Genomic DNA, 26,467 nt, shown 5'->3' on the forward strand with positions numbered 1-26,467 from the left:
TGGCGGAGACAACCAGTTCCCATTGGCTTGATGAAAGAGGGTCCCAACAAATGACAGGGAGAAACAGGTCCCCTTTCCATCACCTTACTGCAATTCAAGGTCTGGGCTCTGGTTTTGTCAAACTGGAGTTCAGGCTGGAGGAGGACTGAAGGCTGGCCGAGGTTTTGCGGAGCTGCACCCTTGGCTTGGAGCCAGAGCAGTCCCAGGCTGTTCCCTGAGCAAACACACCAGGAACTGGCTTTTCGTTTCTCTCACAGCCCCTCAGGCGAGCCTGAAACCCAAACTCTGCATTTACTGATGGAAAGCTGAATGTTTTCTCTAAGCCCTGTCTCTCCCTGTCCCATAATTCTGCCTACCAGCTCTCCCTGGCATGGTGAATACAGCCTTGACCGACTGGTTCGGGGGGGGGGTGAGAAAGGGAAGCATCCCTCTACCCCCGCCAAGAGCCAGCCAAACCCAGCCCTCCCCACACCTACACCCTCCACCACCACCCCACCACCCCAAGCAGAGACATCAATCATTCCCCACAGGGACCCACGTGCCGAGGCACAGCTCTGGCCACGGGACGTCCCTGCAGTGTGGAGGAGACGTTGGGCATTGAAACGCAGCAACGGAAGTGGAGAAACCTTTCTATTTACCCACCTCTTCATTTTGGTTTTGTTTTCCTGAGAAATCTGATTAACCAGATCTCTGTTTTCTTGTCTGCTTTCCCCTCTCTCTCCTCCTTTTCATTTGCTCCATTGTGTTGCCTTTTCCCCTTCCTTCCCCTCTTCCCCCCCCAACCCGGTCTGGTTTGATTTTTGTGTCCTCTCGCTTTTGCCTCCCTCCCTTTGACTCCAAGCGGGCGCATCAGTTACACAGACATGTATGAGATGCTGAGACACATGTCCCCACCTCTAGGCCTGGGAAAGAAATGCCCTGCTCGCGTTGCCTATAAGGTAGACCAACCCCCTAGAAACTCCTGCCAAACCACCAGCTTTTTGTGCCGTGGCTGACGTGGGTGCCGGTTTTCTGTGGCATTAGTGTTGTTCTCCTGGACTTCTCTGGTGCTTTCTCTGCTTTCCAAGCAGACTGGATTTTGGATCTTCTGCTTCTTTTTTTATTTTTCTTTCTTTTTTTTTTTTTTTAAACCTTTTTTTGGTCTTTGAAACTATGGCACATCAGTTTGTCTTTCTAAGTATGTCTCTGCTGTCTCTATCAGTGTTTCTCTCTCTCATTCTGCTTCCATTTAGGCTAATTTGAGGAAGGAGGGTGCTAATGAGCAAATTACCCCACCAATATGATCCCCATTTATCTTCCTACAGCTCTTTGACTATCCATTCTCACTAGCCCTTCAGTAGTATGTTGTTTTTCCCCCTCCTTAATTAGATTGGAGTAATTAGAGTAGGCAGTACTGTAGGAGTTAGCAAGCTATTAAACAGAGGCAACACCAGAAGGGCTCCTTAAATACCCTTGTGCAAGAAATTATTTTAACAGAAAACATTTAAGACTGTTAGATGAAGAAATCATTCTAACTTATTGTTTATTCTGAAAAACTTTTTAATTCAACCACAAAACTGCAAAAGGCTGTTAGCTGCCGCCTTTCAGATGTTGTGGGGATGAAACTGAGCTAGACATAGAACTGGAATTAAGGAGCAGACCCAGACCCTGCCAGTTAAAGCTGCACTGCCTTCCCAACGGCTCGCAGGGCGCTTGGAAATTTACATTTGCAGGGCTGATTCCTGGGAAGCTTCTAACATTGAATGTCACAGTTTTAGAGGGAGAGGTTTGTCATAAGCATTTAGCACTGGCGTAATTGGGCGCCCATAAAACTCAACAGGGTTTTTTTTGGCAGTTGATGTCATTTGAGTCACCACCAAGCCTAATTACTGGCCCCCACCGTGCTTGGTGCAACGGATCCCAATCACAACAGCCCCTCCAGTAGTGCTTGTTTGTTCACTGAAGCCTTATGAAAGCAAGATTTTGCAAAAAGACTCAAGCTAAACCCAAACCTTGGCCTGCCTTTATGTAGGGCACTTAGCAGCAAGAAGAGGTTCAGATACAAGATCCTTCCTCAGAGTGTTAGGATTTAAAATAAAAAGAAAATTAAACATAACCTTAAGGCTAGCCAGTTAGATATCTTTTATGTATTTCTTCTGATTTGTTTCTGGCCACTTTGGTAGCTGCTTTAAAACAGCATCTCTATTATGAGTAATTCATACCCACCGTACCATAACTAAGCCTGAGAAACCCAGCTACATCAAAATGCCAGCTCTCAGCTATTTCAGATAGATGAGTAGATAGGTAAACATCTGGATAGAAGTGCCAATTATACGCAGAAACCCAGTGATTTTAAAGTAATCGGTGTCTCTTTTTAACACCTGTAAGTTTCCTTTGACTTAAGATGGAGCTGTGCCCTGCTGAAAGCCCGGCAGTAGGCATTTGCAGCTGGACAACCCAGACCTGCTGCTCTGTGGTCACACGTGTACCACAAGCATAAAGCTTCCCCACCCCCCAATCTTGTGCAGTTAAAAAAGGAAGAAAATGAAAGGGGACACAGAGATCATGTGTTAAAATAGGCATTTTAAACAAACCCTTTGGCTGATTTTCTTAGTGTGGTGTTTGTGTGCCTCTGCGATTGCTCTTGACGGCTGCAGCAGGCTTTCCCCGGGCAGAGGCACTGTAGATGTGCCTTCCCTGTCTGTCTTTTCCCTGTGAGTCAGCTGGGACCTCATTTAATTTGTCTGTCTTCACAGAACAAATCCACAGAACTTAGGTACATACCAACGGTTTCTTTCTAAAATACAGACTCCTGATTTTCTTTAAAGGCATCTTTGATTTTTACTTATCAACTATGAAACCTCTAAAGGGTGTCTGTGTATGACTGAACCGAAAGTAGAGACTGGTTCCAATCAAACAGCTCAAATCTAGACTGGACATCAGATTTCTCTGAGCTTGAAGGTGATCAGATTCATTTTGCATGTTATCAAAGAGCCCCAAAATACAGAAATATGGATTTAAGACCAGATTTGAATTTTTTCCAACAGTGTAAGGCTGCAGCTTGCACTGACCCTCACTCCCAGCTATGGCTGCTGATAAAACTAAACCCTTGTGGCGAGGCAGTACTGGTTTTGGCTCCCTCCCTCCTCCCCTTCTATCTGCAGCACTAGGAACAGCATGTCCACCGAGACAGATTGGTGCTGAGCATCTTCCCCCAGGTGGCGGCTGCGTGTGGGTCGTGGCATCCCCTTGCCCTACACCTGCCAGCTGTTCCCCTACCAGTGCCAACCTTGCTGTCCTCCCACAGCTGATGGGAGACTTGGGGAGCACAGGGCAGCCCACCCAACCATGCACACCTTCCCGCAGAGCCAGCCTGCAGAGGGACAACGACCCCCTTGTCCTGCAACTGCAGCAGAGTCAGTGCTGACAGCCGCCAGGGCTTTGTCTCTGAGCTGGTTTTGCTCTCTCTCTCTCTGAACAAAATGATATTTTATAAACCTTACTGGTCTGTCTGGCAAAAGCTCTTTTGCCCCACGTGTCCATCCTTTTTCTTTCCATATATTTTTTTCCCAGTCCTCTCTGCAAAGGTTTGATGTGTTTTCCCCATCTTTGTCTGTGTTGCCTTCTCAGTACGTGCACACTGTCATTTTGTTTGGATTTTTCCCTCTTTGCAGCCCCCTTGGCTGCTGTCCTTCCTTTCTGCTGTTTTCTGGTTCCCCTTTCTCAACTGGTCTCCTTGGCCGGCATGACCAGCCTCTGCAGTTCCGTGCGCGTGGCTTGCTGCTTGCCTGGGGCTGCATGCGGGGGGGCCCCGGCTGCGCTGCTCGGGCACCAGGAGAGCTCTGTCCTGCACTGGGGGGTGAGAAGAATGTGAAGGGACTGAATTTTAAAATCTTTTCTACTCAAATGAAAAGAGGAAAGAAACCTACTTTGACTTCACTCCAGTGTCTTGAGATTTGATTGCTTGTCCATTTTCAGATGAGGGTGGTGATGTTTTTTCACGCTGTTGACAGTCATGTGTTGAGATTTTGAGGCCTCTTAGACAATTGTTTGTCTTGATATCAGCTTGTTGATAGTGAAGGGTCCTGGGGTTTGATGTCCTATCCAGTAGTAGCAATAAGGGCAGAGCCGCAGCCAGCTTTGCCGTCACCTGGAGTCAGTCTGTCCTTTGCACTGCAGAGCATCTTTAGAAAAAATAGGAGAAGGAAATCTCTCTGACACTGCAGTGCCATCAAGGTATCTTGCAGGTATTTGCAAGAGTGAAGTTGGAGGAGGGTTTTTTTTGAGAGCCTGAGGGTGTGATTCTTAGGAATGGTGTGATGCAGGAGAGGCATTAACACAAGCCTTTCTCCACTGCTCTTCAGAGTCATTTTTTTACCACCCTCTCCAGGGACAGGAGAAGACAGCATCACCAGCAGCCACGGCTCTACACTGTCCAAGTCCTGCTCTAGGCAAAGTCCCACATGGAGTCTGCTGGGCGATGCTGGCAGCTGGAGGGGGCTCTTGACTTCGTTTTGTGGCTCTGTTGATGCTGTCAAGCAGAGCTTTTTGCTCCCTATTTCAAGGGCGATTGATTTACTGCAGGGATTAGAAGGGCTCTGGCTTCTTCCTTTATCACCTCCTGACATGGCCAAGGCTCCTGGATATGCGATGGGGGGTGATCCCAGAGCTGAGCTGGCTCCCCAGCCCAGACAGGTCCAGCTGTGTGCCAGAGACAGAGCCCACATTTTGGGGCCCAGACCTCGCTCCTCTGTTGGCCATGGGAGGGAGGAGGGCCCTGGCCAGCCTCTCTGAAGCCAACAGAAGAGTTAAATGAGAGTAGAATAATTACAACTAGGTCAGGGTGAATTATTCATAGCAAATAATTTATTCACCAAACTCAGCCTTGTTTCCCACCAGCAGTGTTCCATTGTCCTGAATTTATTCCCATTTGGGACTTATTCGCAGAGCAGTTCTTGTCCCAGTGGCTGCGCGGGGGCTGTGGATGGGGTGCTCTTAATGATTCAAATCCGTTGGGGTGCCAGCTAGTTTTCCTGGCATTTGTAGCTCCATATGCTCCTCTTCCTGCTAACGTTTGGACAAATGTGTCGGTGAATAAAATTTACAGTGCAGATATTTCTGTTCGGTGCTCACTTTCTGGGTCAGGCTGGGAGCCAGCAGGAGACCTTTTATCCTGACTTTTCATACTGGGAGGAATTTTCCCCCATTTCTCTAATAAATTCCCTGCCTATTCAGACATTGTCCAAGAAGTTCTGAGCAGGAAATCTGCAGAAACCAAATGTTGAAAGGGCACAAATTCTGTCAATTCTACTTGACACACAGGTTTGGTTTCTCGTTAGCAGTGTCTTTGTTTATTTGCAATTAAGTCACTACTAGAACCTCTCTGACCACACAAGTAACCAGAGCAAAAAGCATTGCCTCCCTAACCTGGCTGTAATCGGTTGCTGTCTCGTTATCTGCACAGAGTTAATTAGGAGACTCTAGAGACACTGTTGCAGCTCCTGCCTCTGGGGCCTTTTCCTGCAGAAACACTAACGAGCTCCCCTTACTCAGGAGGGGGATGCCTCCAAAACCACCTAATTAAAACCAAGGGCTGGAGAAGGGTTCCCCAAGCGCAGCTGGGAAACAGAGGCGGGGACTCCATCTGCTGCCAGCTGCTTTTCCTCAAAGGAAATTGGAGATGAAGGGAGGAAGAGGAGCAGCCGGGGAGAGGGGGAGGCCCTTTCCTGCCAGGTCTGGGCACCTGGGAGGGATTTTAACCTTTTTTTCTTCCTGCTTCCCAGCTATTTTCCTGGATACCCCTCATTTGTGGCTGGCAGTTTCCAAGGCACCCGAAGTGATGCAAGCTTTTTACTAGTGTGGGGAAGCATCGGGTGGCCTGACATCTCCATCAGCAGGCTCATATGTTTTCCTTCTGGAGTCCAGAAAGATGAAAACTTATCCAAATCAGATTTATTTATTTTTTACCAGATTTTTGCATTGACTTCCAAAGCACAAGGGATTGGTAAGACATGGCCTTGAAGAACAACTTCAGCCAGGAGTAACAGCAAAAATGGGGAGAGATGTTAATTTTACTTTAAATTGCCATGTACAAGCTAAACAAGTGGTTCAGTTGTTTGGCTTTTGTTAACCATGTTGTTGCCTATGCTGTATGAAAAGCATAGAAATTTTCTCTTGTGTCCTGGTTAAGGATAAAAATCAGAAGTTCGTGATTCATTTTTCAAAGACCAATTTTGGGTCAACAAGAAAATTCATCTTTGAGAAATTTTACCAGTTTCAGTTGGATTCCAGTTCCTTTTAAATGGGTCCTATAGAAATGTAAATGAATTAAAATACAGGTAAAAGTAGGAAGCAGCTTTGAAAACGTTGGAATTTCTTGCTCCGTGCATGTTGGAAGGAGATGTTTTTACATTAAGGTTGTTTTATAACGTTGGAGGGAAGAATTAAGGTATCTTTTTGTTTGCAGTTTCGGCCTTTCCATTGCATTTATGGCACTAGGAACATGCACTAGATGATGGGCAGGGACATTCTGGTGCCGAGTGCCTCCTCTGGGGCAGCTGTGCCAACATCTGGATCACTCCTTGGCTCCACTGGTGCCTATGGTGGTGTGGGGACATGGAGTGAGCATGTCTCACCAAGCTGCCTTCTCCCTTGCCTCCCACATGGCGTGGTGACAAAGCTATTTTGAATCAAAGATGAATTAATTCCTTTCTGGTACCTGCTTCATCTTCAGCAGGAGCTCTCACAGAAATGTGGCATATCCATTTAAGCAACATATTTTCTCATGTCAGGGGCTTCCAAGAAAGCAGTTTTCACTGGTATTGGGAGGGATCTGGGGCAGCTTGTAGCTGAGACCTGTCAAGCTTTGCTGTAGCAGGTTATAAGGCACTTTTGTCTCATTTTATGGGGTTTTTGGCTAAGAAATGGAGAGCTGCTCTGCTCTGGTAAGTGCAACTTGCAGTCCACCTTGCAGTGCACGTGCTTCTCAACTGGCAGTCAACAACCTACCCCAGAGGAGGATGGGGAGATGTGTTCAGGTTTGCTACCCTGATAGGAGAGAGGGAGACATCCCACCCAAGCCAGACCAAGCCTCCCCTCTCCTGATGTGACTGCTAGTGCTGGCCATCCCTAGCTAGGGGCTGTGAGATGCATGAGGAGTGATACAACAACCCCGCCTTCTGTTGGTTGGTGATTTACCAGAAATTTCAATGACCTAAAGGTGTCTGGGTTGACCTGTTTGATCAGTTTGTATTTTGGGATGGGAAGAATGCTGTAGACCAGGCAGCATGGAGGGCGATGTGAGGAGGAAGGAAGGGACATGCTCTGGAGAAAGTTTTTGTGGTTGGTGGCTGGCTGCAGCACTCCTATGCAGCATTTCCATGTGGCTTTTGCTCAGCCAGCCTTCCTGCAAGTGTACCATTACAAGTGTGCAACCTCTTGGAACATCACTCTCTAAATCCTTTGTCCCTGATTAAATTTAGGAGGAAACACCACCACCCAGCATTGCTGAGTATTGCTGGGACATGGCCTGTGTTTTGCATCCATGTCCTTTGGGAATTTGGTCTGGAAAGTCAGCTGGGGGGACCTGGGATATCTCAGTCCCAAAATGCATTTTGGCATTAGCTTTTGTGAGGATAGAGCTCTCCTGTGGGGAATTCTTTCTCATCTGCTTGTTCTTCACTTCCATGCGTCTTCTTTCTCTCTCCATCCCTTAACTCTCTCTCCCACTGAAATGGGATTCAGTGGGACTCTGTAAGTGATAACCATGGACTCTTGTCGATATAACAATTTTTTTGTGTGCTGAGGGCAGAAGTCTGAATTGGAATCCTGTTTCATTCGACACCAGTGAACAGAAAAAAATTGTTGTGGCATTGCCAGCATTTGATACTCTCATTGAATTGTAAAAGGAGGAGAGTCTTGGTTTTATTTCCCTATCTCTGAGGCTTGTCAGACATGGAAGATAACCTCTGGGCGTGCTTTAACAAAAATCTTTGAGATTGTAATGGTTTGTCTCAGACTTCAGGAGGCAGGGTAAGCTGTTACATGAGTTTCTTGTCCCTTTGGCATGCAACGAGATCCGGAGACAAGTAACAAGATAAATAAGGAGGTCTCGTCTGTTCCGAATGTCAGCTCACTTCAGAAGCAGAATTTCTGCACTGGACCAGTGCCCTGTGCCCCCATCAGTGGTGACACATGTCCTGCCTGGAGTGGGGCATTTTCTCCTTGGCTGGCAGAAGGTACCAGGGCTGGAGTCTGTCCTCTTTCAGGCAGCAAAAGGCCTAAGGCAGCTAAGTTCATACTCTGGGAAACTGCGTATCAGAGATTTCTGTAAGCAAGGAGCTAACCCAGTGATGGACCAAGTCCTCGTTCACCAGTGTTGGCTCACGTTTGAGTAGAGCATAAGAGTAGGGAATCGGTGCTCACGCTGAGCACTCTGCCTCTCACCTCACCTGAAACTCCAGGCAGATCCCTGCTCTCAGCTACACGCTGTTTCCCCTCACCAGCAAAAAACCTGCCCATAAGCAGCAGCACTTCCACCGTGCAGCTTCCCCAGCCAGCGAGGAGGGTGAGTGGGGCTGCGTGAGGTACCCCTGAGCCACCGCCGTCACATCTGCAGCTAGGTCTGCGCTGGCAAAGCTGCAGCTACGAGAAACCCTCTCAACCATCGCCATTGCACAGTATTACAGGGTGCTGAGCCTGGGCAGGATCTGGCCTTGCCTGTGCGCTGCCTGCCAGGGCAGCTTGCTGCCTCGGTGAGTCCGCAGCCCACTGCTGGCTCTGCTTAGATTTCTTTTGCAGCATGTTGAGCTGTTGTTAAACAAAGAGAAGGTTTCTGAACAGTGATAGGGATCAAAATAACAGACTAAGCAGCCTTCAGATATGGATGAAATTCCCTCCCAAGCAAGGGGCCCAGGCCAAGCTCACACTTGGTTTTACAGGCTGCTGGGAGGCTCTGCTTAGACGGATGAATGCCCAGAGACTTCCTCAGGTTGCACGTACCCTTGGTGAACGGAAACACTGAGGCTCGTCTGATATGGGTCTGGCCAAGGAGGTTTCTGAACAGCTTGTGAAAGCCGAGGAGCTGAGAAATCATTAGATTGCCAAAGGAGAAGAAATCCATCCTTTAAATGTGTTGCTAAGGTTATCAGCAAGGCTTGTCTCGTCTGCATTTACATGATCTGCTGCCAGGAGTGTTAAGGGAGCCACAGTTTTCCAAAGCAATCTCAGGTACTTCATTGCTTACAAGAAGAATGACTTTGCCCTGTCAGAGCTGGTCCTGGCTGGTGATGAGGATGGAATTGCTACCAGGTCTGAAGATCTTGGAAGACACTGGTCCTGAGGGACTATTCCATATCTGTCCGGAAAGAACATAGTTGGGGGAAACTATAGTCCTCATCGTGTTAATCCAGCCTCTTCCTCTGTGGATAAGGTCCAGATGGAGCTGTGTAGCTCACTGACTGGAAGGAAAGGAAGAGACCTTCAGAGCTCCTAGGATGCCCACAGTGAAGGAAGTAAGAGACAGAACCCAAGGGTCTCAAATAAAAAGGATGTCACACACCTTTAGCAGCCAGCCCCAAACTGCCCCAGAGCACTAGAGCCACACCGCAGGGCTCACCAGCCTTGTTTTCAAGTGTGCTTCAGGCTGTGCATGAAATGCATCCTCGTGGAACCACTCCAGAGACTGCACAGCTCCTGTACAAAGCACTCACATGCCTCCTGTTGTCATTGTCACTGACAGTGCCTTCCTCACGTCCCACTCACCTGCACAGCTGGAAGAGGCTCGGTCACTTTCTGGATGGAGCTGCATCCTCGGATGGTAGATGCAAATCCTCCAGCATCTTCCTTCATGTGATGGTGCCAGGTCCCATTTGTTGCTGTCACTCCTGTTGTAGAACCATAACATGGGTGAGGGTAACTGGGGTAGGCAAGGATGGTGGAGGTGGCTCCACAGTTTGTATCTCCTGAGCATGCTGCTTTGGTAGGGTGACGGGTACCAGCCACGTGTCTGGAGGCTGCAGGTATAGTTGGAGACCATCAGGAGCAGGGTGCCAGGTTTGAAATGGAACGAGAGCAGTCACATCGACTTCTTTTGGAAGGAGGCAGGATTGCAGTACAAATGCTGGCAAATCAATTGTTTAACCACTAAAACCACTGTTACAACTCAGACCTGCTCCTGAAAGGGAGGTGACATCTATATGGAAAAGATGCATTTTAGCTCAGTGCGCAAAAAGTTAACGGGCATTTGTAATCTGGCTGTTTCTAAGGCCTCACAGAGGGGGGAGGGAAGGGGGGTGGGGGGAGGAATCCTGACTCACACTCACAGCGACTGCATTTCTCTCTCCAGCGCCTGGTGCGGATGAACATGCCGATCTCACCTGAGGATTTAACTGTCCACTTCACGTCCACGCTGATGGCTTTGATCCGCACTGCCCTAGAAATCAAACTCGCCTCAGGTGAGAGGGAGCTGATGTTTAACAGCATGCGGGGGCTCAGACCCCGATTTGGTGTCTTCCCAAAACCACAGAAGTCCTGCCCCAGGTGGAAATGCTATTTTCATATTATCTGCCAGCGCCTGAGGACAAGGGAGCCTGGGGCAGGCAGCAGTGGGGTCCTGAGCATCACTCTGCCTTTGGGGTGGCTGCACACTGGCAGCCCTGCCGACATGTTGTGGAGAACTTTGGCCATCTCCATTGAGAGCTTTCAGAGAAGCCCTGTGCATGGGCTTGTTGCTGTACATCGGAGATGAGAGTTTCCACACCTCTTAACTATTCCAGCATGAGGGAGGAACAACCCTTTCTCTCCAGTTGCTCTCTGCTGGCAGCGAAGCAGTGACTCCAAGTGCTGTGAACTGCATTCTGCCTTGAGATAAAACTTAATTATTTAAGTGTTTAATCAGGCATTTACTTGACTTCCCAATTAAACTTTGCAATGTAATAAAATCATTGGCCTTTTCTCTGGGTCGTTACACTAGTTAATCAGGCTGGCTGGGGTCAGAATCAAGGCATGACTGGCCAAAGCGCTTTTATACCTCATTTAAAAGCTAACAGGAGGTAACAGTGCTCTTATAAGCAAAGGGCAGGGCAGGGTTAGGATGTTGTGCTTTTCCTAAGTGGTTTTAGGCCAGCCATTCAACCTCTACATATTAATTACCTCCCTCATATGTTGCTTAAACTTTGCCTTTGATGCTTTGGGTAGGCAGTGCTGGAAGACAACAAAAATTTGAGGTCACTGGGACTTCCCTAGGGAGTGACACCAAGTATCGCTCATTTCTAAGGATATGTTTAGGACCGCCTGGGGTTTTAGGGGCCATCGCCTTATTTTAGTAATACCCTCTAGCTAAGGATGCAGCGAGTTTGTGTTATTTTAGGTTTCTAGTTACCTGTCAGCAATGGTAATCCAACCAGCCTTTTCCAGTTGAAAAAGGCTCCCCCCACCCTTGTCTTTGGCTGCACACTGGAAGGGAACCAGAGAAGAGAGCTCAGCTGATAGCGCTGGATTCTTTATAAGGTTTATATTTGCTGTGGGTTGTGAGGTTTTGACCTGTTTTGTTGATATGTGCTTTGTTTGAATAGGTGTCATGTGCTACATTTAATTGAGTCTTTAGTGGGACTAACAGGCCCTTAATGAACCCTCCCTAATGAGTTTCCTTGGGGAGTTCAAATCACCACGTAGCAGAGTACCCAGAGCCTCCTCCCATTACTTTTCTCTTAGAAAAATAATCTCTGTCATTCAGATGAACTACTTAATTGGCTACCGTGCAGTGCATTCATCTGGGAGCTGGCCTGTTGGCTTACATATACTTTAATCACTTTCCACTTGTGTGTTAAGACCTCACTTTGGCCATTTGAATAATGCTGCTGTGTTCGGCTCTTTCTCTTTTACCTTGTGATATCACTGCTGACACCGAACAGCGTGCTTACGTCTCATTGTCAAAGACTTTGGGAAAAGTTGGTGGAGAGGTTTTATAATCAACCATGGCATTGCCTTCTGCGTTTGCAGTGCCAACAGTGGTATGTGCGCACAAGGGTTTTCACTCTCCTTCATGTGCCTCTCTCTCTCTCCCCTATCCCATTCTGCAGGGGGTGTTAAACAGCACCAGTGCGATGCTGAGTTGAGAAAGGAGATCTCACTGGTTTGGCCCAATCTGTCCCAGAAGACGCTGGATTTGCTGGTGCCTCCTCACAAACGTAAGCGGTTCATCAGCCAGCCCCCAGCCCCTCGCAGCCACCTAAGAAGCAGGTTTCTCCCTCCTTGCCCGCTCTGTCCCTAGCCCCGTCTAGGTGCACCTAGAGGATGCAACAAAGAAACCAAGTGCAGTTTGGCTTCTTGGTGCCCTCCCTGCAGGGTTCACAGCTCACACCTCCATGCTATGGGCATATACGGAGCAGGGAAGCTGAGGTCACCTCTAGGCATGTATTTCATCATGCTGCAGCAGGTTTCCTATACTTAGAAAGAAAACAACAACCAACCCAGTGCCAAGAAGGGACCAGTGCCCTGCGTAGCCTCTTCCAAAGCCTTTTCCTGGCCTTTGTCTGCCTTCAGCCTGTGCCTTTCAGGATGAGAGAACAATTTCTACTCTCTGGGCTCCAGAAAACCAGGACAGGAAAATTAAAGTTTGCTGAGAACTTGCAGAATCACAAGTGGGGTATTTTAAGGTTAAAGGCCTTTGTGTCACTTGATGATGTACTGGGCAAATGTGCCAAGAAAATGGAAAGTTTGCCATTATCTTGATTGACCCAGACAAGGGCTCTGGATTCCTGATTAATAAGAATCAGTGCAGAGCAATAAAGACATTGTTAATTAAGAAAAAATGAGGGAGCTGAGGAGGTGCAAATCAGTGGGTAGTGACTGCTTAAGGCTTTTCTTCCCCTTCTCTCTTGATGGCTGTGTACCTGCTGCCTTAACCCTCTGCTGCACAGTAAGTGCTCCAGCCGTGCCAGGAAGGGCTGCTAGCACAGCTGTGAGGGTGGAAAAAGGCAACTGGAAAAACGCAATACTCTTTCAGTGTACGTTAGCCCATTATGCCCCAGTTGACTATAATTCAAAGAAATAGGAGTAAGGCTTCTTTGTTGATAAAAAGCTAGCTGTGGGTCTGGTATTAATTTAGCGAGTCTTCTGAGGGCAATGCTTACAATGCCACAGAGTTTTCCTGCCTGGTCTTGTTCTGCACGTTCTCTGCGAATGTTTGCTGCGGGGAGCTAGAGGCAGCGGCCATCCTCCTCAGGTGTGAAAGGCAGCAACAGGCAAAGATCTGAAGAAGTCTGTTGTAACTTTTTCTTTCTTTCTTTCTTTCTTTCTTTCTTTCTTTCTTTCCTCCACTTCTCTCTGTCTATTTTGCCTCATTGTTCTAACCTCACCTCTTCTTTTGCCTTGTTTTTGACACCCATTTGTTGTTTTTTCTTCTGCTCTTTGACTTACTCTTCTCCCGATCCTTCCCTGCTCCTCACATCAACATGTCTGCCGTGTTTCACCATCCTCTGGCAGCCGATGAGATGACTGTGGGGAAGGTCTATGCAGCGCTGATGATATTTGACTTCTACAAGCAGAACAAGAACACCAGGGAGCAAGTCCACCAGCCACCTGGAGGCCTGTGCCAGGTACCCAGCCACGCGGTAGCCTCTCGGTCCTGCCCCTGGGCAGCTCTGACGAGGGTCATCAGCACATTTCATCTAGAAAGTCTGGATGCTTCTTCATGCAGGGTTTGAAAATGCTCTTTCAGAAATGGAAACCTCTCCTCAAAGTCTCTTTCTGTCAAAAAAAAAAAAAAAAAAACAAAACTGTTGCAATTGCCTTTTCCAGTAGGTCAGGAAAGATCTTTTCAAAAAAATGTCAGGTGACGTTTGACAGGCTAAATGCTAGTTTCAGAAGTAGTAGCCTAGAGACTAGGGAACACTGAAAGATTTATTTGGGATACCAAAGAATTATTGAAAGCTGATGCTAGTTTGTATATAAAATGTTTAAGTTGCTCCTGAAAATGGGAATTAATCAAAATTGTTTTGGCTGTAAAAGATTTTAAGATTTTTACAATTTTTTGAAAATATTTCCACACAACTGGCTTGGGGTTGTGTGCCCAATGGCATCAACCAAATTTCCTTCCCTCTCCTTGCTCTAACCTGCTGACTCCTACCCCTTATAATCTTAGCCTCCCAAAATCACCTCCAACACAAACCCACCTCCCGAAAACAAATTTTTATCCTTACCCTAGGACAAATATCTGTTGATTTCAGGATACCCTCCAGCTGATCTTCAGCATGGCCTGACTGGCTGGCTCACAGATGGGAGGCTACGACAGACGCTGTGTCTGAGCCACCTGAACTGCAGAGCCCCTTTGGTCACGTCAGTGGGTGCAATCCCCTAGGGACCGCAGGATGCTTTGTCAGAGGGCAGGGGGCTGCAGGACAACTTTGGCTTACCCAGAGCTGAGGGCAGCAAGTGTCCTGCAGAGCACCTTCCAGCTATGGGAAGGCTGGGGTGTGCTTTCTGCTGGGCTGATCCCTCAAGGTGACAAAGTGGACTTCTTATTAATGAGGAAAAGCACTGCAGGGCATCCCCTCCGCTCACAGCTCTGTCTCTGACAACCTTTCCTTGTGCTTCATAGCCTGGACCGGTGTCACTCTTCCACCCCCTGAAGGCCACCTTGGAGCAAACCCAGCCCACAGCGTTCAACAACGCAAAGGCGTTCCTTCGCCAGAAGAGCTCAGCCTCACTCAACAACGGGGGTGCCTTGTGAGTATCCCGGGACCTCCTCGCCAAAGCTGTGACACAGAAAGGGCACGCTGGGTGTATGCACCAACCCCAACCACTGCTGGTTCAGTTGCTTTGGAGGTGGGGCAGCACCGCTGGTGACACCAAAACCAATGGCTCCTTCACACCATGGATGGGACAATTTCCCACCTGTGGCTACCAAAATTCCTCCCTGTGGCTCTGCTTCCCACTGCTGTCTCAGGTGTAGTTATCCACGTGGTGTTGGCATTGGGGTCTCCAGAGCTGTGTATTTTCTTAATGGTGTCCTCTGAATCTTAATTGGAGAGCTTGTCATTGTGGCTAGTTGTAAGTGTGAGTCTGCTCACAGGAATTTGGGATCATTGCAAAACAACCAAACACATCCCGACCCACCAACCCCCACTGCAGTGAGTTCATGGGAGTCAGAATGTCCTTGGGAACAAAGTCATCCCTCGAGCTCATGGCACTTGGCAATGGCAAGAGCTTCTTGAGACTTTCCGGGACAGAATCTGGCTCTTTGTCTTTAGGTAAAATAATACCTCCACAGAGAAGAGGACAGTTATTGTGTCAGTGATTCCTAATCTATTCTCCATTTCTTGCTCTTCAGGTGACTGTCCTCTGGGTCACAAGCACTATGGTTCTTTAGTAATAGACATCCAAAGTATAAATATCCCAAATAACTGTGATGGGGAAACTAAGATCAGACTGAACAGAGAAACCCAGGGCCACCTGTACCACTGTACCTTCAGTGTATGTACTTCAGCATGGCCACAGATGGGTTTGACCCATGTCCAGCTGGTCTTGGACATAATTTGCCTGAACTCCAAAATTCTTCATTCTTCATCAGAACTTAAGCTGCAGAAGTTGTTTTCCTTAGTTACTGGGGAAAAAAAAAAAAAAAAAGTGATAGCTGGTTTGATTTCCTTGTTGCTCATGAGATCTTCAGGCTGTGTAGAAAGTGGCCAGGGACGTTATAGCTTCACCAGCAGCTGCGCCTATCCTGAAACTAGTTTCACAAGTGAAACCTCAAAGGGCATCTGAGCCATTTACCTTCATCACAACAAGGTCAGCAAAATCTCTTTGCAAAAGAATTAATCTTTTCCTCTTTTCCTTCTGACAGGCCAGCCTCAGAGGGTGGGATCAAAGAGTCCAGTTCTTGGGGGACCCAACGCACCCAGGATATGTTTTATGAAACCAGGACACCAGCTTTTGAACGAGGCCACTCAGAAGAAATTCCCATTGAACGGGTGAGAAAACAGGGTGAAGATGCGAAGATGGGGTGAGATGCAGTAGGTTTTAGAAATGCAGTAGGTTTTTAGAAATTTTAGAAAATGTTTGGAAAAAACAGGTAAAGACAGGGTGAAATGCAGTAGACGGCAGATCCGTCCCTTGCGACAAGCATTGTTCTGTCTCTTACAAGGCCAAGGTTGCCTGAATATTATGGAGAAAAAACAAATCCAGTAGCTTTTACAGTCTGATAGCTGTACATCTGGGCACGCTTTTAATGGAATTACACGTGGGCTGCAATAGGTTACTTAAGGTTATCTCTTCCTAGGTGTCCCATTGTCATCAGTGTATAAACTCAGATGAGGAGTTTCACAGGTCACCTGGGGCTTGTTGCCATGGCTGGTGGAAGAGCTTGGCCTGCTGTCATCCTTGTTGAAGACAGCACTGTAGATAGAGTAACCTGGGCACTCCGCAGCTCTTAATTTACTCTCTTTCCCTCTTTACAATTAAACCAGACTTAGCAGAAGCCTGCTCAGATGAAGGCTTCAAAGCTGACGTTCATATTCTTGCTACTGAAACTATTTCTTGTTTCAATCAGGTGGTAGAAATGAGGGAAATCAGCCCCACACTTGCCAACGGGGAGCACCAACCAGGCCTGGAGAGCCAGGGGCGGGCAGCGTCCATGCCGCGCCTAGCTGCCGAAACTCAGGTGAGCGAGGAAGATGCTACTGGTGGTGGGAGGCTGAGAGCTGGTCAAGAACTCGGTATCTTCTCTCTGCTTGCCATGTTGTTGGAAGTTGCTTGCAAATATTTGTTTTAAAAGATGTTTGCTGAACCTGGAGACAGGTAACCAGCCTTTGTGCTTGGATGGCAGGTATTTATAGGTAGATACACCACTGTCCCAAGTTCTACTCATCCCTGGTTGCAGCAAAAAGAAACCAAAGAAATCCCTCTGGCTGGGTAGCTGACTCAGGACTACCTACCCAGTACTGTGTGTTCTCATTAACCGAGGACAATACTGTTTGCCAGCCTGTATTCCTGGAAGGCATGTGTTTCCCGTTGACAGTTGCATGCCGTCTATCCAGACAGCCAGTCAAGGCGTGCTCCTGTGCCCTAGCCACAAAGAAAGCTGGAGATGTGCTGTGATTCTCTTTGATGAATGTAGTAGGTACAGAAGTACCAGGGAGTATGTGCCTGGTAGGCTGCATTGAGACATTAAGCATCCTCCCTGGGTTTTTTTCTCTTCCCACTATATTATATATTTAGCATATATTGTATCATGGCTTTGGTCAGTAAGATGTTGAGGATTTCCCTTGTTCAACTTCTTGTAAAGAAGCCTCATCGCTAAAGTTGACTTTTACAGCAACTTGTGGATGCTACTTAGCGTGCAGGATGTCATGGTTTTCACAGATCATTTTGGGGCATTTCACATGTTCATTGCCAGCTTGTTGTCCCGGCTGCTCTCCAGCCACCGTTCTGCCTCCTGTGTGTCAGAACATCTTACTGCTCACAGTCATGTCTCTCTCCTCCAAAGGGCCTGATTCATAGTCAGGAAGGAGCAGCCGGTGGCTGTGGGCTGTTTCCCTTGCTCTCCATGGGAAGCAGAATGTAAAGGGTACGCTGCACCCTAGAACTAAAAGCCTGTGTATTGCACGTAGGGCAATAGCTCCAACAGATAGCATCTTGTTGGTAATGTGCTCAGGCTGGCACAAGCTACACTTCATCAGCTAGCGCGTTTCCCAGCTGACTTCAGAAACTGCAGCCTTTGTATGAGCACTGGGATTCTCTGTGTTATCGGGAACACTACTCAACATGCTTAATAAAAGAAAAAGACCCCAAAGCAAACCCATACCCCCTCCCTTCCCCCTTCCCAGAACAAAATTGTTCTTTATCCTGGACCACAGGTAGCATCTTTCCTTCCCAGGCAGTGCGGTTGGCAGCAGCAGTGCCAGCAGCACAAGCCTTTCCTCAGGGAACTCCTCTCCCCTGCACTCGAGTATTTGCAGGAGTGAGTGTCTCTTGCAGGAGCATGGTACGTGTTCCCCAGGGCACAGCTGCCCCATGCCAAAGCTCCTGAATCTTGTTATGAATCAGGCCCGTAATATCTGAGCGGATCTAACCTCATTTAATAATATTATGTTTTGGTGGTTGTAGCTTCAGGCAAATAACTGATGTACTTTCTGTGTGTGTCTTCCCCCTCCATGCCCTCACCCTCCTTCTCACATGCTGCTTCTGCTCCCCCCAAACTTTGATTTTTTTATAACCCTTATTTGCAATGCTTTCTGTTTCTGGATGTCTCCCTTTCTGTTTGCCTGTCATTCCTCTGTCTTTTTATGTTCTACTTTTTTAATACAAAAAAAATATCTTCCTATGCTTTCAATCTCACCTCCTCCCTCGCTCTTTGCTGTCCTCTTCCCCCATCACCTCCCCTCCCTTTTTGTCATCGTGTCTGCTGCACATCTGCCGTGATGTCTGACAATGGCTGTACTGTGGGGCTGCTTCAAATAATGTTCTCATCTTGTCCGAATTGTTTGCAGAGGAGCAAAGCACGGTCACCTGGGAGTTACCTAGCAGTATGTAGTTTGCACTAAGTTGTACCTTATTAAATTCATGTTAAGAAATAATTAACCTTCCTTAACCCTTTACTTTTTTCCCTTCTCATTTGGAGTCCAATGTTGCACCGTTGCAGCCGCTATCTCTTTCCACTTTGCTGCAGTTCCCTCAATCCACGATTGCACGCTGCACGCTGTAATAGCAGGGATTTTTTGTTTGTTTGTTTGTTTTGCTTATTTATTGGTTTTTGTATGCCTTGTTGCACAGGAATTTAGGAAGTGAAAACAATCGGTTTGGTAATGAAGAAGCAATTAGTAATTCTCTGAAGGGTTATGGTATAGTCTCCCGAGGCTTGTGGGGAGTCTGTGCATGCCCCGTTAACGTAACGAGAGCATTGTCAGGATTTATGGAAAGGGTATTCACTGCTTTGCCACTTCCCATTAGTGTCAGTGGGGACTTTTGTCCCTGGAACAAGCACAGAATCATGTCCAAAGAGAAATGTTCATTTCTTATCAATGGCTGGCTTTTTGTTGGGAAATTTCTGTTGTCTTCTTGCTGGCAGCTTTTATATGGATTTTGGAAATCTGAGGAAGGGTTTTTAGTAGGAAGTATTTTCACGTTTTTTGCCCATCAGACCATCCACCGTACAGACCTCTCTGCCTCCCTCCATCTTCAGGCTGAACAGCAAGCAATGAGGACAAACATGAAGATCTTCAGTGTAATTTCTTGTTCACACAACAAGGGCCACAAGAGTGGACAAATGCAGCACAGTGTGGTCCCGCTAAGTGAACTGGTGCAGACCCTGGGCTGCACCGATGCCACAGGCTGGGCTGTGCTCCCCTGCCCCAGCCAAGTCTTCCTTGTGCCTCTGAAAGAAACGGGAAGCACCAATATTTAGGTAACTGCCTAGCAACAGAGAGAGCACCAAACAAAAACTCAACTCAGACTGCACCTTTGCACACAAGATAGCCTGCCCGCAACAGCCAGCTGGGAGAGAGAGTGGTTCTTTCTACTCAAAATAATGAGCAGAGCTGTGAAACAACTGGCTTTGCATTGTGTAAATATCATGGGGCAACAGAGATCTGAATTTCAGGATAAGCAAACAAAATAGGCATAGACTGTAAAAATAATACAAGGCTCTTTGGAAAGGTTACAGTGAACAAAGTAAATGTTCTGCAAGAACTGTTGTTGGAGGCACATATTGGATTGTGAATTCCAGCCAGCGTAAGAGCTGAGGGACCGGAGGATGTCCTGAGCTCCTTCCCTGGCTGGCTGGACCCCCATGCTCCGAGGTCTTTCCGCTGCCATGCAGCTTTGATGCAGTGGCAAACCCAGGGAAACCTTCAGAGGATGGATGAAGCCCTGACTCCGCCACAGAGCCAGCTGGAGGCCAGCAGAGTGAAAGAGAAGGACGCATGGGAATCGTCCTCATTTTCTAAGCTTTATACCTGGCAATTGGGTAGTAGGGAAGGGATAGGCTGTGAGACCAGCTGTCCTGCAGCCCACTTGCCCTGGCTTCTGCAAAGCATTTTTGTAAGGTTTTGAAGCTAAAGGGAAGGGAACAGGGTCTGGAGCTGCCACTGGCACAAGGACAGGGTCCAGCAGTGCCCGTGGGAGGTGCCCAGTGTCCAGATGTTTGGCCACAAATGATCTGAAAATAGCAATAGCAAACCCAAGAAGTGATTTTTTGAGATGTCCTGGTAGAGTTGCAGGACATGCATGCTATCCTGCTTGTCCCAGCCCCAAGGGCTTCAAGGAGCAACAGTGGCAGAAGAGAGGTTTAAATGTTTGATTGGAGTGGTCTTCAACCACAGGGAGATAGAACTAATTTCTCAGTGGCTTTGCTTGTACCTTGCCCACTTGTTCCTGATTTTATTCCCTCTCCACATGATGCCCAGCAATGCTTTCATGCTTTCTTCTTTGGAGTTGCTTTGGGATGACAACAGGTCCTGAAGCAGCTTTGGGTGAAACTAGTCTTGGAGAATTATCTTTGTGAGATGCTTGCTACTGTGCTGCCCTATGACCCTGCTAGTCTACTGTTGACTCCTGTGATGCTGTGTTTGGTGTGAAGTGCTGCATATTGCTCTGCACCCATGGTACCTGTGGATTGGCACTCTGCTAAAAGTAAAGCCCATTTCAGCAAATGGAGATCACATTTGCTCCTCAAATTTAGCACTCAATCTACCATTCCACAAGTCCTTCTACCCATTCCAGTTATATCCAATTAACCATTTTTTCTCCTTCCCCTCCTTGCCCCTTTCTCTTACTGTATGACCCTCCCCGTGCTGGGAACCAAGCAGCTGAGCACGGTGCAGTGCCTGCCCTCACCCTGCTCCATGTCCCTCCATCTCCCTTGCAGCCCATCCCAGACACGAGCCCCATGAAGCGCTCCGTCTCCACGCTGACCCCGCAGCGTCCTCACGCCATGCACCTCTACGAGTACTCCTTGGAGCGCATGCCACCAGAGCAAGGGCATCACCACCATCACCACCGCTGTCACCGGCGGAAAGAGAAGAAGCAGAAGTCCTTGGACAGGTCCCCCCACCAGCTGGCTGATGGACAAGCTGGTAAGTGCTTTGCAAACAAGAATTTTTCCCTTGTCCTTCTCCCTTCGGGATGCCCAGAAGTCATCTGATGTGCTCTGGAGTCCCATCTACCTGGAAGGACCTCCCTGCCCCACACTTGGAAGTTCCTCCCATGTTAGTGACCCCCAACCAACATTCTTCTTTCAGTAGCCCAGTCTGGTGAGTCTTCTTCCAAGGACAAGAAGCAGGAACGTGGCCGGTCCCAAGAGAGGAAGCAACACTCTTCCTCCTCCTCTGAAAAGCAGCGCTTCTACTCCTGCGACCGCTACGGCAGCCGGGAGCGTTCTCAGCCCAAGTCTGCCGACCAGAGCAGGCCCACCTCGCCCAACGGAGGGCCAGAGCAAGGTCCACACAGACAGGTGAGGAGATGCAGGGCAGGAAAAGAGCCCTAAGGCCTTCCAGGGACGTACACACATTTTGTATGTTTAGAGACAAGCAGAAAGGAGACAGAATGGGGAAGAAAAGCCAGGCAGTAGTAGATAAAGCCATTGAGGTCCTGCTTGACGCTTCACATCCAAAAGAGGCATGGAAGTGTCACTTGATGGCTCTTTAGTAGCCGCCTACGGTGTGAGTGACTCAAGGCATCTTGCAGAGACCCCACTGCCAAGGACTCCCTTGCTCATGGTTGCAGCAAGAGCAGCCTGGGAGCCCTGAGAATGGAGAGCTTTTGATGCTGGTGGAGAAAGTCCACCTGAGCCAAGGTAGGCTGGTAGCGTGGCATGGGACCTGGGCAACTGAGCTGAACTGTTCCCCTGCCAGCTGTGTTAACGCAGCACCCACTGCTGCCCCGTGCACAAACACGTGGTGATTGCCAAAGAGATCCTGGCCATTGCAGTACAAGCTGGTGCGATACTGCGCAGGGATCGCAGGCAGCCAGAGCTGTGATTTCAGCAAGGTTTGCTCATATTAGCAGGATTTTCCAACTGCCGTCGCCTGGGCTTCAGAGCTGTCCTTTATGGTGGAACAGGTTAATTTTCTGAAAATTGAGGGAAAATTCATTTTTACCTACTGTCAAATCAATCTTCAAATGTGCTCTCTAGCTGGGAGGAGAAATCACAGTAAGGGAGAGGAGGGATGTAGGAGAAGGCAGGATGCGGGTGGAAGAGGACTCCCAGTGATGCACAGCCGCTGTGCCTGGAGGGGGGCTCTGGCCACTCTCCAATGTGTCCCTGAGCTCGCAGCCTGCTGGTGGTGTGTGGCTGACCGGGGGTCTCCAAGGGGCTGAGGGGTGCTGTCAGCCCTGAGCCCCTGCAGCAGCTTCAGCTGGTGGGGAGCGGGCAGGAATCCTGTGTTCAGCAGGGGTTAGAGCCCAGGGGAAGGGTTTAAATGAAGTGGTTTCTGCGCAACATCCTGCTAGCTGCAAAATGAAGCAGCTTTTTGTCTTCTTACCCTGTCCTGTGCCTTTCTCTCTCCCTGCATGGTCCACTGCAGCATCAGGGGCTGTGTCCTGCAGTGAGTGCTCAAGGACTGCTGCCCCGCAGCTCTGGAGAGCCCTGGGCGTGGGACATGCTTTGCACGGTCATTGTCAGCCTGGGGGGAGATGTGACATCGGTGTAAGGTCCCATGCACCCAGGACTGCGTGTGGCCATAGCAAGAGGGAGCTGCAGCCTAACGTGTCTTTTCCATTTCTGGTTTCTGCAGTCCCTGACTGACCTTCATCTGATTTTTCAGATGAGTTTTTCTTCCCATTTCTTAATTTCTCCCTCTGGTTTGAGAGGCAGGAAGATGGCACTGATTTTTAGCATGATGCCTCTCCTTTCTTGCGGGCTCAGTTTACCAGAACTTCAAATATCACATATGTTTTAATTAAAAAAACGGAAGCATTCCCATAGTTCATAGACATGCAGCGTTCTTTTCAGCGCAGGAGAATTATTAAACATAAATCCCATTTAATCTGGGAAAAGCATTTTTTTTCAATGAGATGAAACTTCTTAGAATTTCCATATGTTTCAGCAGGAAGGAGCTTGCTGGACATTTTGAAAAAAGACCTCACCATTTTTTTTACAGTCCAAGACCCTTTCCTGCATTGGTCCCGGGTAAAGAAGGTTTGAAAATCTCACAAAAAATATTTTTAGACAGCGCAATATTTATCTAAACAATTTAATTCTGGTTTGTTGTTTTTTTTTAAGTATCGTAATTTTGAGGGGCTCAGCCTCAGGGTCTTGCAAAAAGCTGAGCATCTTCTCCTGGATCTGGGAAAACAGTAGGTCACTGGGTGGGGGTCACCACCTGCTCCATCACCACAGGGAGGGAGGTGATGGGAGGCAGCTCAGCCGGGGATGGCAATACGTGTCTGTAGCAGAGAGTCAAGCTGAAATGTGAGGAAGCCAGAGAAGGGAGAGGGTAAAAATGAAAGAAGAGAAAGGCAAAGACTGTTTCCAGGCTGTGAAAGACATGAGTCATTGGCCCAGCAGCACGAGCAGCAAATGCCACATCAGTCCCCAAAGCTTGCGGAGAGCAGGGCTGCAGAGCGTGACACCCACGCTGCTCTGCACCCCCAGATAATGCAGGTATCACCCCTTCTTCTGATGGACAGGGCAGGGCTCATGTGAACAGCTTCTAAAATAGCCTCTGCATCTAGCTCCTGGGCTGGTAGTCTCCAGCACTGCTGCGCTTGCCCTGAAAACTGTGCTGGCAGAGCAGAACAAGCACTGATTGCTAGCCCAACAAGCAACACCTTGATGTTTTTCTAGGAAGGAAAAGAGGCTCTTTAAAACATAAAGGTCTGGTCTCAAAATCTGCTGAGAGATTTTTAAAATGCGCTCGCGGGGCTATTCATGTACTGCCCTGGGAAAATGTAAACAGAAATGCCACAGCAAGAGTCTGTTCCTCTCACTCGTGGCATTTTTTAACTTACTGTAGCTTAGTTCACTCCCACGTGTCACTATTAGTAACCCAGGAAGCTGTCAGATTCTTCTGCCACTCAAAAATAAAATGTGTAGTATTAAAGAGGAGGAGGAGGAGGTAAATGTATTTTTGTTTAAGGAACTTGCTAGTTAAAGCCCACCCCAAAAGCTTTTCATTGTTGGTTTGGTTTTTTTTCCAGAAAGGGGCTATTTAATCAAAACGCATTTCATTCCCAAACCTACAAAAAATTACTCTGCCCCCAAACCCTCCTTCCGTATAATTCTGTTTTGAACAGAGAAACGATCCCCAGCACCAGTAACCACAACTGTCAGGTGAAGTTTTGCAAAAATCCACCCCCAGAGCAAAGAGTTCTGTTTTGCAAAACTGTATTTGCAAAACTAAAAACCCCAACCCCCAAACCCTCCCTTGTTTTTGAGCTGCTCCCACCTAGTGCAGGTAAGGCGCATGTCGAGCCCGTGTATGATGTGGATGCCTTCCCTCCGGACAGTGTCCCCTTCTGTTGGAGCCGTCTGCCAGTTTGCGTCCTACTGATGCTCTGATCGTTTCTGTTCTTCTTTACTGCTCGCAGAACTTTAGTTCTCCAGCACTTTACATCTTGTGTTGAATGATTTCTCGAGAACCTCCTCCCCCTAACTGTGCTTGTCTAAACTCTCTCTTTTTTGCTTTTCTTTCCTCTTGTGACTTGTCTCTCCCTTCTGTTGCTTCTCCTTCTGTTTTATACCTGCCTGCCTTTGTGTTTGTCTGGTGTTTCCCTTTTTTATTTTTTGATTTGCTTTGTTCCAATTTTTATGTAGGGCAGTGGTTCAGTTAATGGGAGCCCCTTGCTGTCGACATCTGGTGCTAGTACCCCATGCCGGGGTCGGAGGCAGCTCCCACAGACTCCACTGACCCCACGCCCCAGCATCACTTACAAGACCGCTAACTCCTCGCCCGTGCACTTCACCAGTTTCCAAACCGGCCTGCCCACTTTCTCCCCGGGACGCCTGAGCCGCGGCTTGTCCGAGCACAACGCGCTGCTGCGCGGGGACCAGCAGCCGCCCCCCGCCGGCGGTGGCCCGCATCGGCTCCGACCCCTACCTGGGGCACCGCGATGACGCCGACAGCCCCTACTGCGTGGTGCCGGAGGACACGCTCACCTTCGAGGAGGCGGTGGCCACCAACTCGGGCCGGTCCTCAAGGACTTCTTACGTCTCCTCCTTGACCTCCCAGTCTCACCAAATCCGCAGGGTGCCCAACGGCTACCATTACACGCTGGGTCTCAACACGGGCCCTGGGACTGGCACCAGAGGACGTAGTTACTACCATGAAGCCGATGAGGATGACTGGTGCTAGCGGCATGGCAAAACCCTTCAAGGCATGCGTGTTAAAAATCGATGAGTTTTATCATCTGGAAGGCTGCGCTCTCCGATGCGCGCGGTGCCTGGGGCCGGAGGGAGGCCCATGGGGCAGCCCCTGCCACGAGAACTGCTCTGCCCCTGGGTCTGGAGACACTCCTGCAGCCTTTCTCCTCTCGCCTTCTTTTTTTTTCTTTTTTTTTTTCCTCTCTTTTTTTTTTTTTTTTTTCTTTTTCACTAGACAAATCGAGGAAGAAGGCTCCCTCCTTAGGGGGAAGGCAGTGGGGGGAATGCATCTTTCTCTCCCCTCTCGCCTGCCTCCCTGTTGCCTTGTCTAGTTCAAAGACACGCACCAGATGCCAAATCTGCGACACATGCGAGAAGCCGAAAGAAGAGCAGTCCTCACCCTCAACGGCAGAGAAAGCAGACTGTCGATCCTTTTTGAGATTGGCGCAGATTTTGTTGGGCTATTTCTTAATTAATTTGTTATATTTTTTCCCCAGTCAGGGTGGGAGTCGGGGGTTGCAAATGGACACGCACGAACAAAGATCGCATCCGCTTTTTATCTCATTCACTGCTAAGAAAGAAGTGATCTACCCAAGAAACTGGGAGAGGAGAGACACAGACCAGAACAAAGGACAGTCCATTGGGACTTGATGTTCAGCCACAGCAATCCTTTTTGGCGGAGCTGGTGACCCACCCCCGGGCTGACGGAGCGCTCTGGCAGCCAGGACTCTGCTCTGACACCGCTGCCATGTGGATCTCTTTATTTTACTCACCACGTCGGGTCCTTCACACTGACACATGATAAAGCCACAAGAGAGCTACTTTGTAAGGACTGTTTCCTTGCTGCTGAGACTTTTTCTTTCCGTCCCTCTCTCCTGTTGACCGCAACATGCCCTCACTGTTTTGTCTTGTTTACAATATAAGCTTGATTTAGCAAAAAAAAACAACTAAAAAAAAATATCCAGAAAAAAAAAGAGGAAAAAGCATAGGGGTGAGAAGAAGAAATGTATTGGTTTTATATCAAGCTATTAGATAGAACTTTAACTTTTCATTGTGTGCATTTTTGTAAATTGTACAGTAAAAAAAAAAAAAGAAAAAAGAAAAAAGAAAAAAATACTCTTTATGTAGAGAATTAGTCCAATTGTCATTCAGGTCCCACTGTTTCTACGAATGCTCCAGTTGTTCACTACT

At 48.2% G+C, this 26,467-nt stretch overlaps 1 protein-coding gene across 1 annotated transcript in view; it reads left to right on the plus strand.

Moving 5' to 3' along the window:
• Window positions 1–25,895, plus strand: part of LOC130155302 (voltage-dependent N-type calcium channel subunit alpha-1B-like) — a 297,246-nt gene extending 271,351 nt beyond the window's left edge. Inside the window, 11 exon segments of the mRNA XM_056352410.1 lie at window positions 842–938; window positions 10,325–10,433; window positions 12,060–12,167; window positions 13,465–13,577; window positions 14,579–14,706; window positions 15,824–15,950; window positions 16,529–16,639; window positions 20,843–21,050; window positions 21,216–21,427; window positions 24,731–24,982; window positions 24,984–25,895. Coding sequence (XP_056208385.1) covers window positions 842–938; window positions 10,325–10,433; window positions 12,060–12,167; window positions 13,465–13,577; window positions 14,579–14,706; window positions 15,824–15,950; window positions 16,529–16,639; window positions 20,843–21,050; window positions 21,216–21,427; window positions 24,731–24,982; window positions 24,984–25,268 — 1,750 coding nt within the window. The 3' untranslated portion in view covers window positions 25,269–25,895.
• The last annotated feature ends 572 nt before the right edge of the window (window positions 25,896–26,467 follow it).

The sequence above is a fragment of the Falco biarmicus genome, chromosome 9 (assembly GCF_023638135.1).
Source record: "Falco biarmicus isolate bFalBia1 chromosome 9, bFalBia1.pri, whole genome shotgun sequence".
NCBI lineage: Eukaryota > Metazoa > Chordata > Aves > Falconiformes > Falconidae > Falco > Falco biarmicus.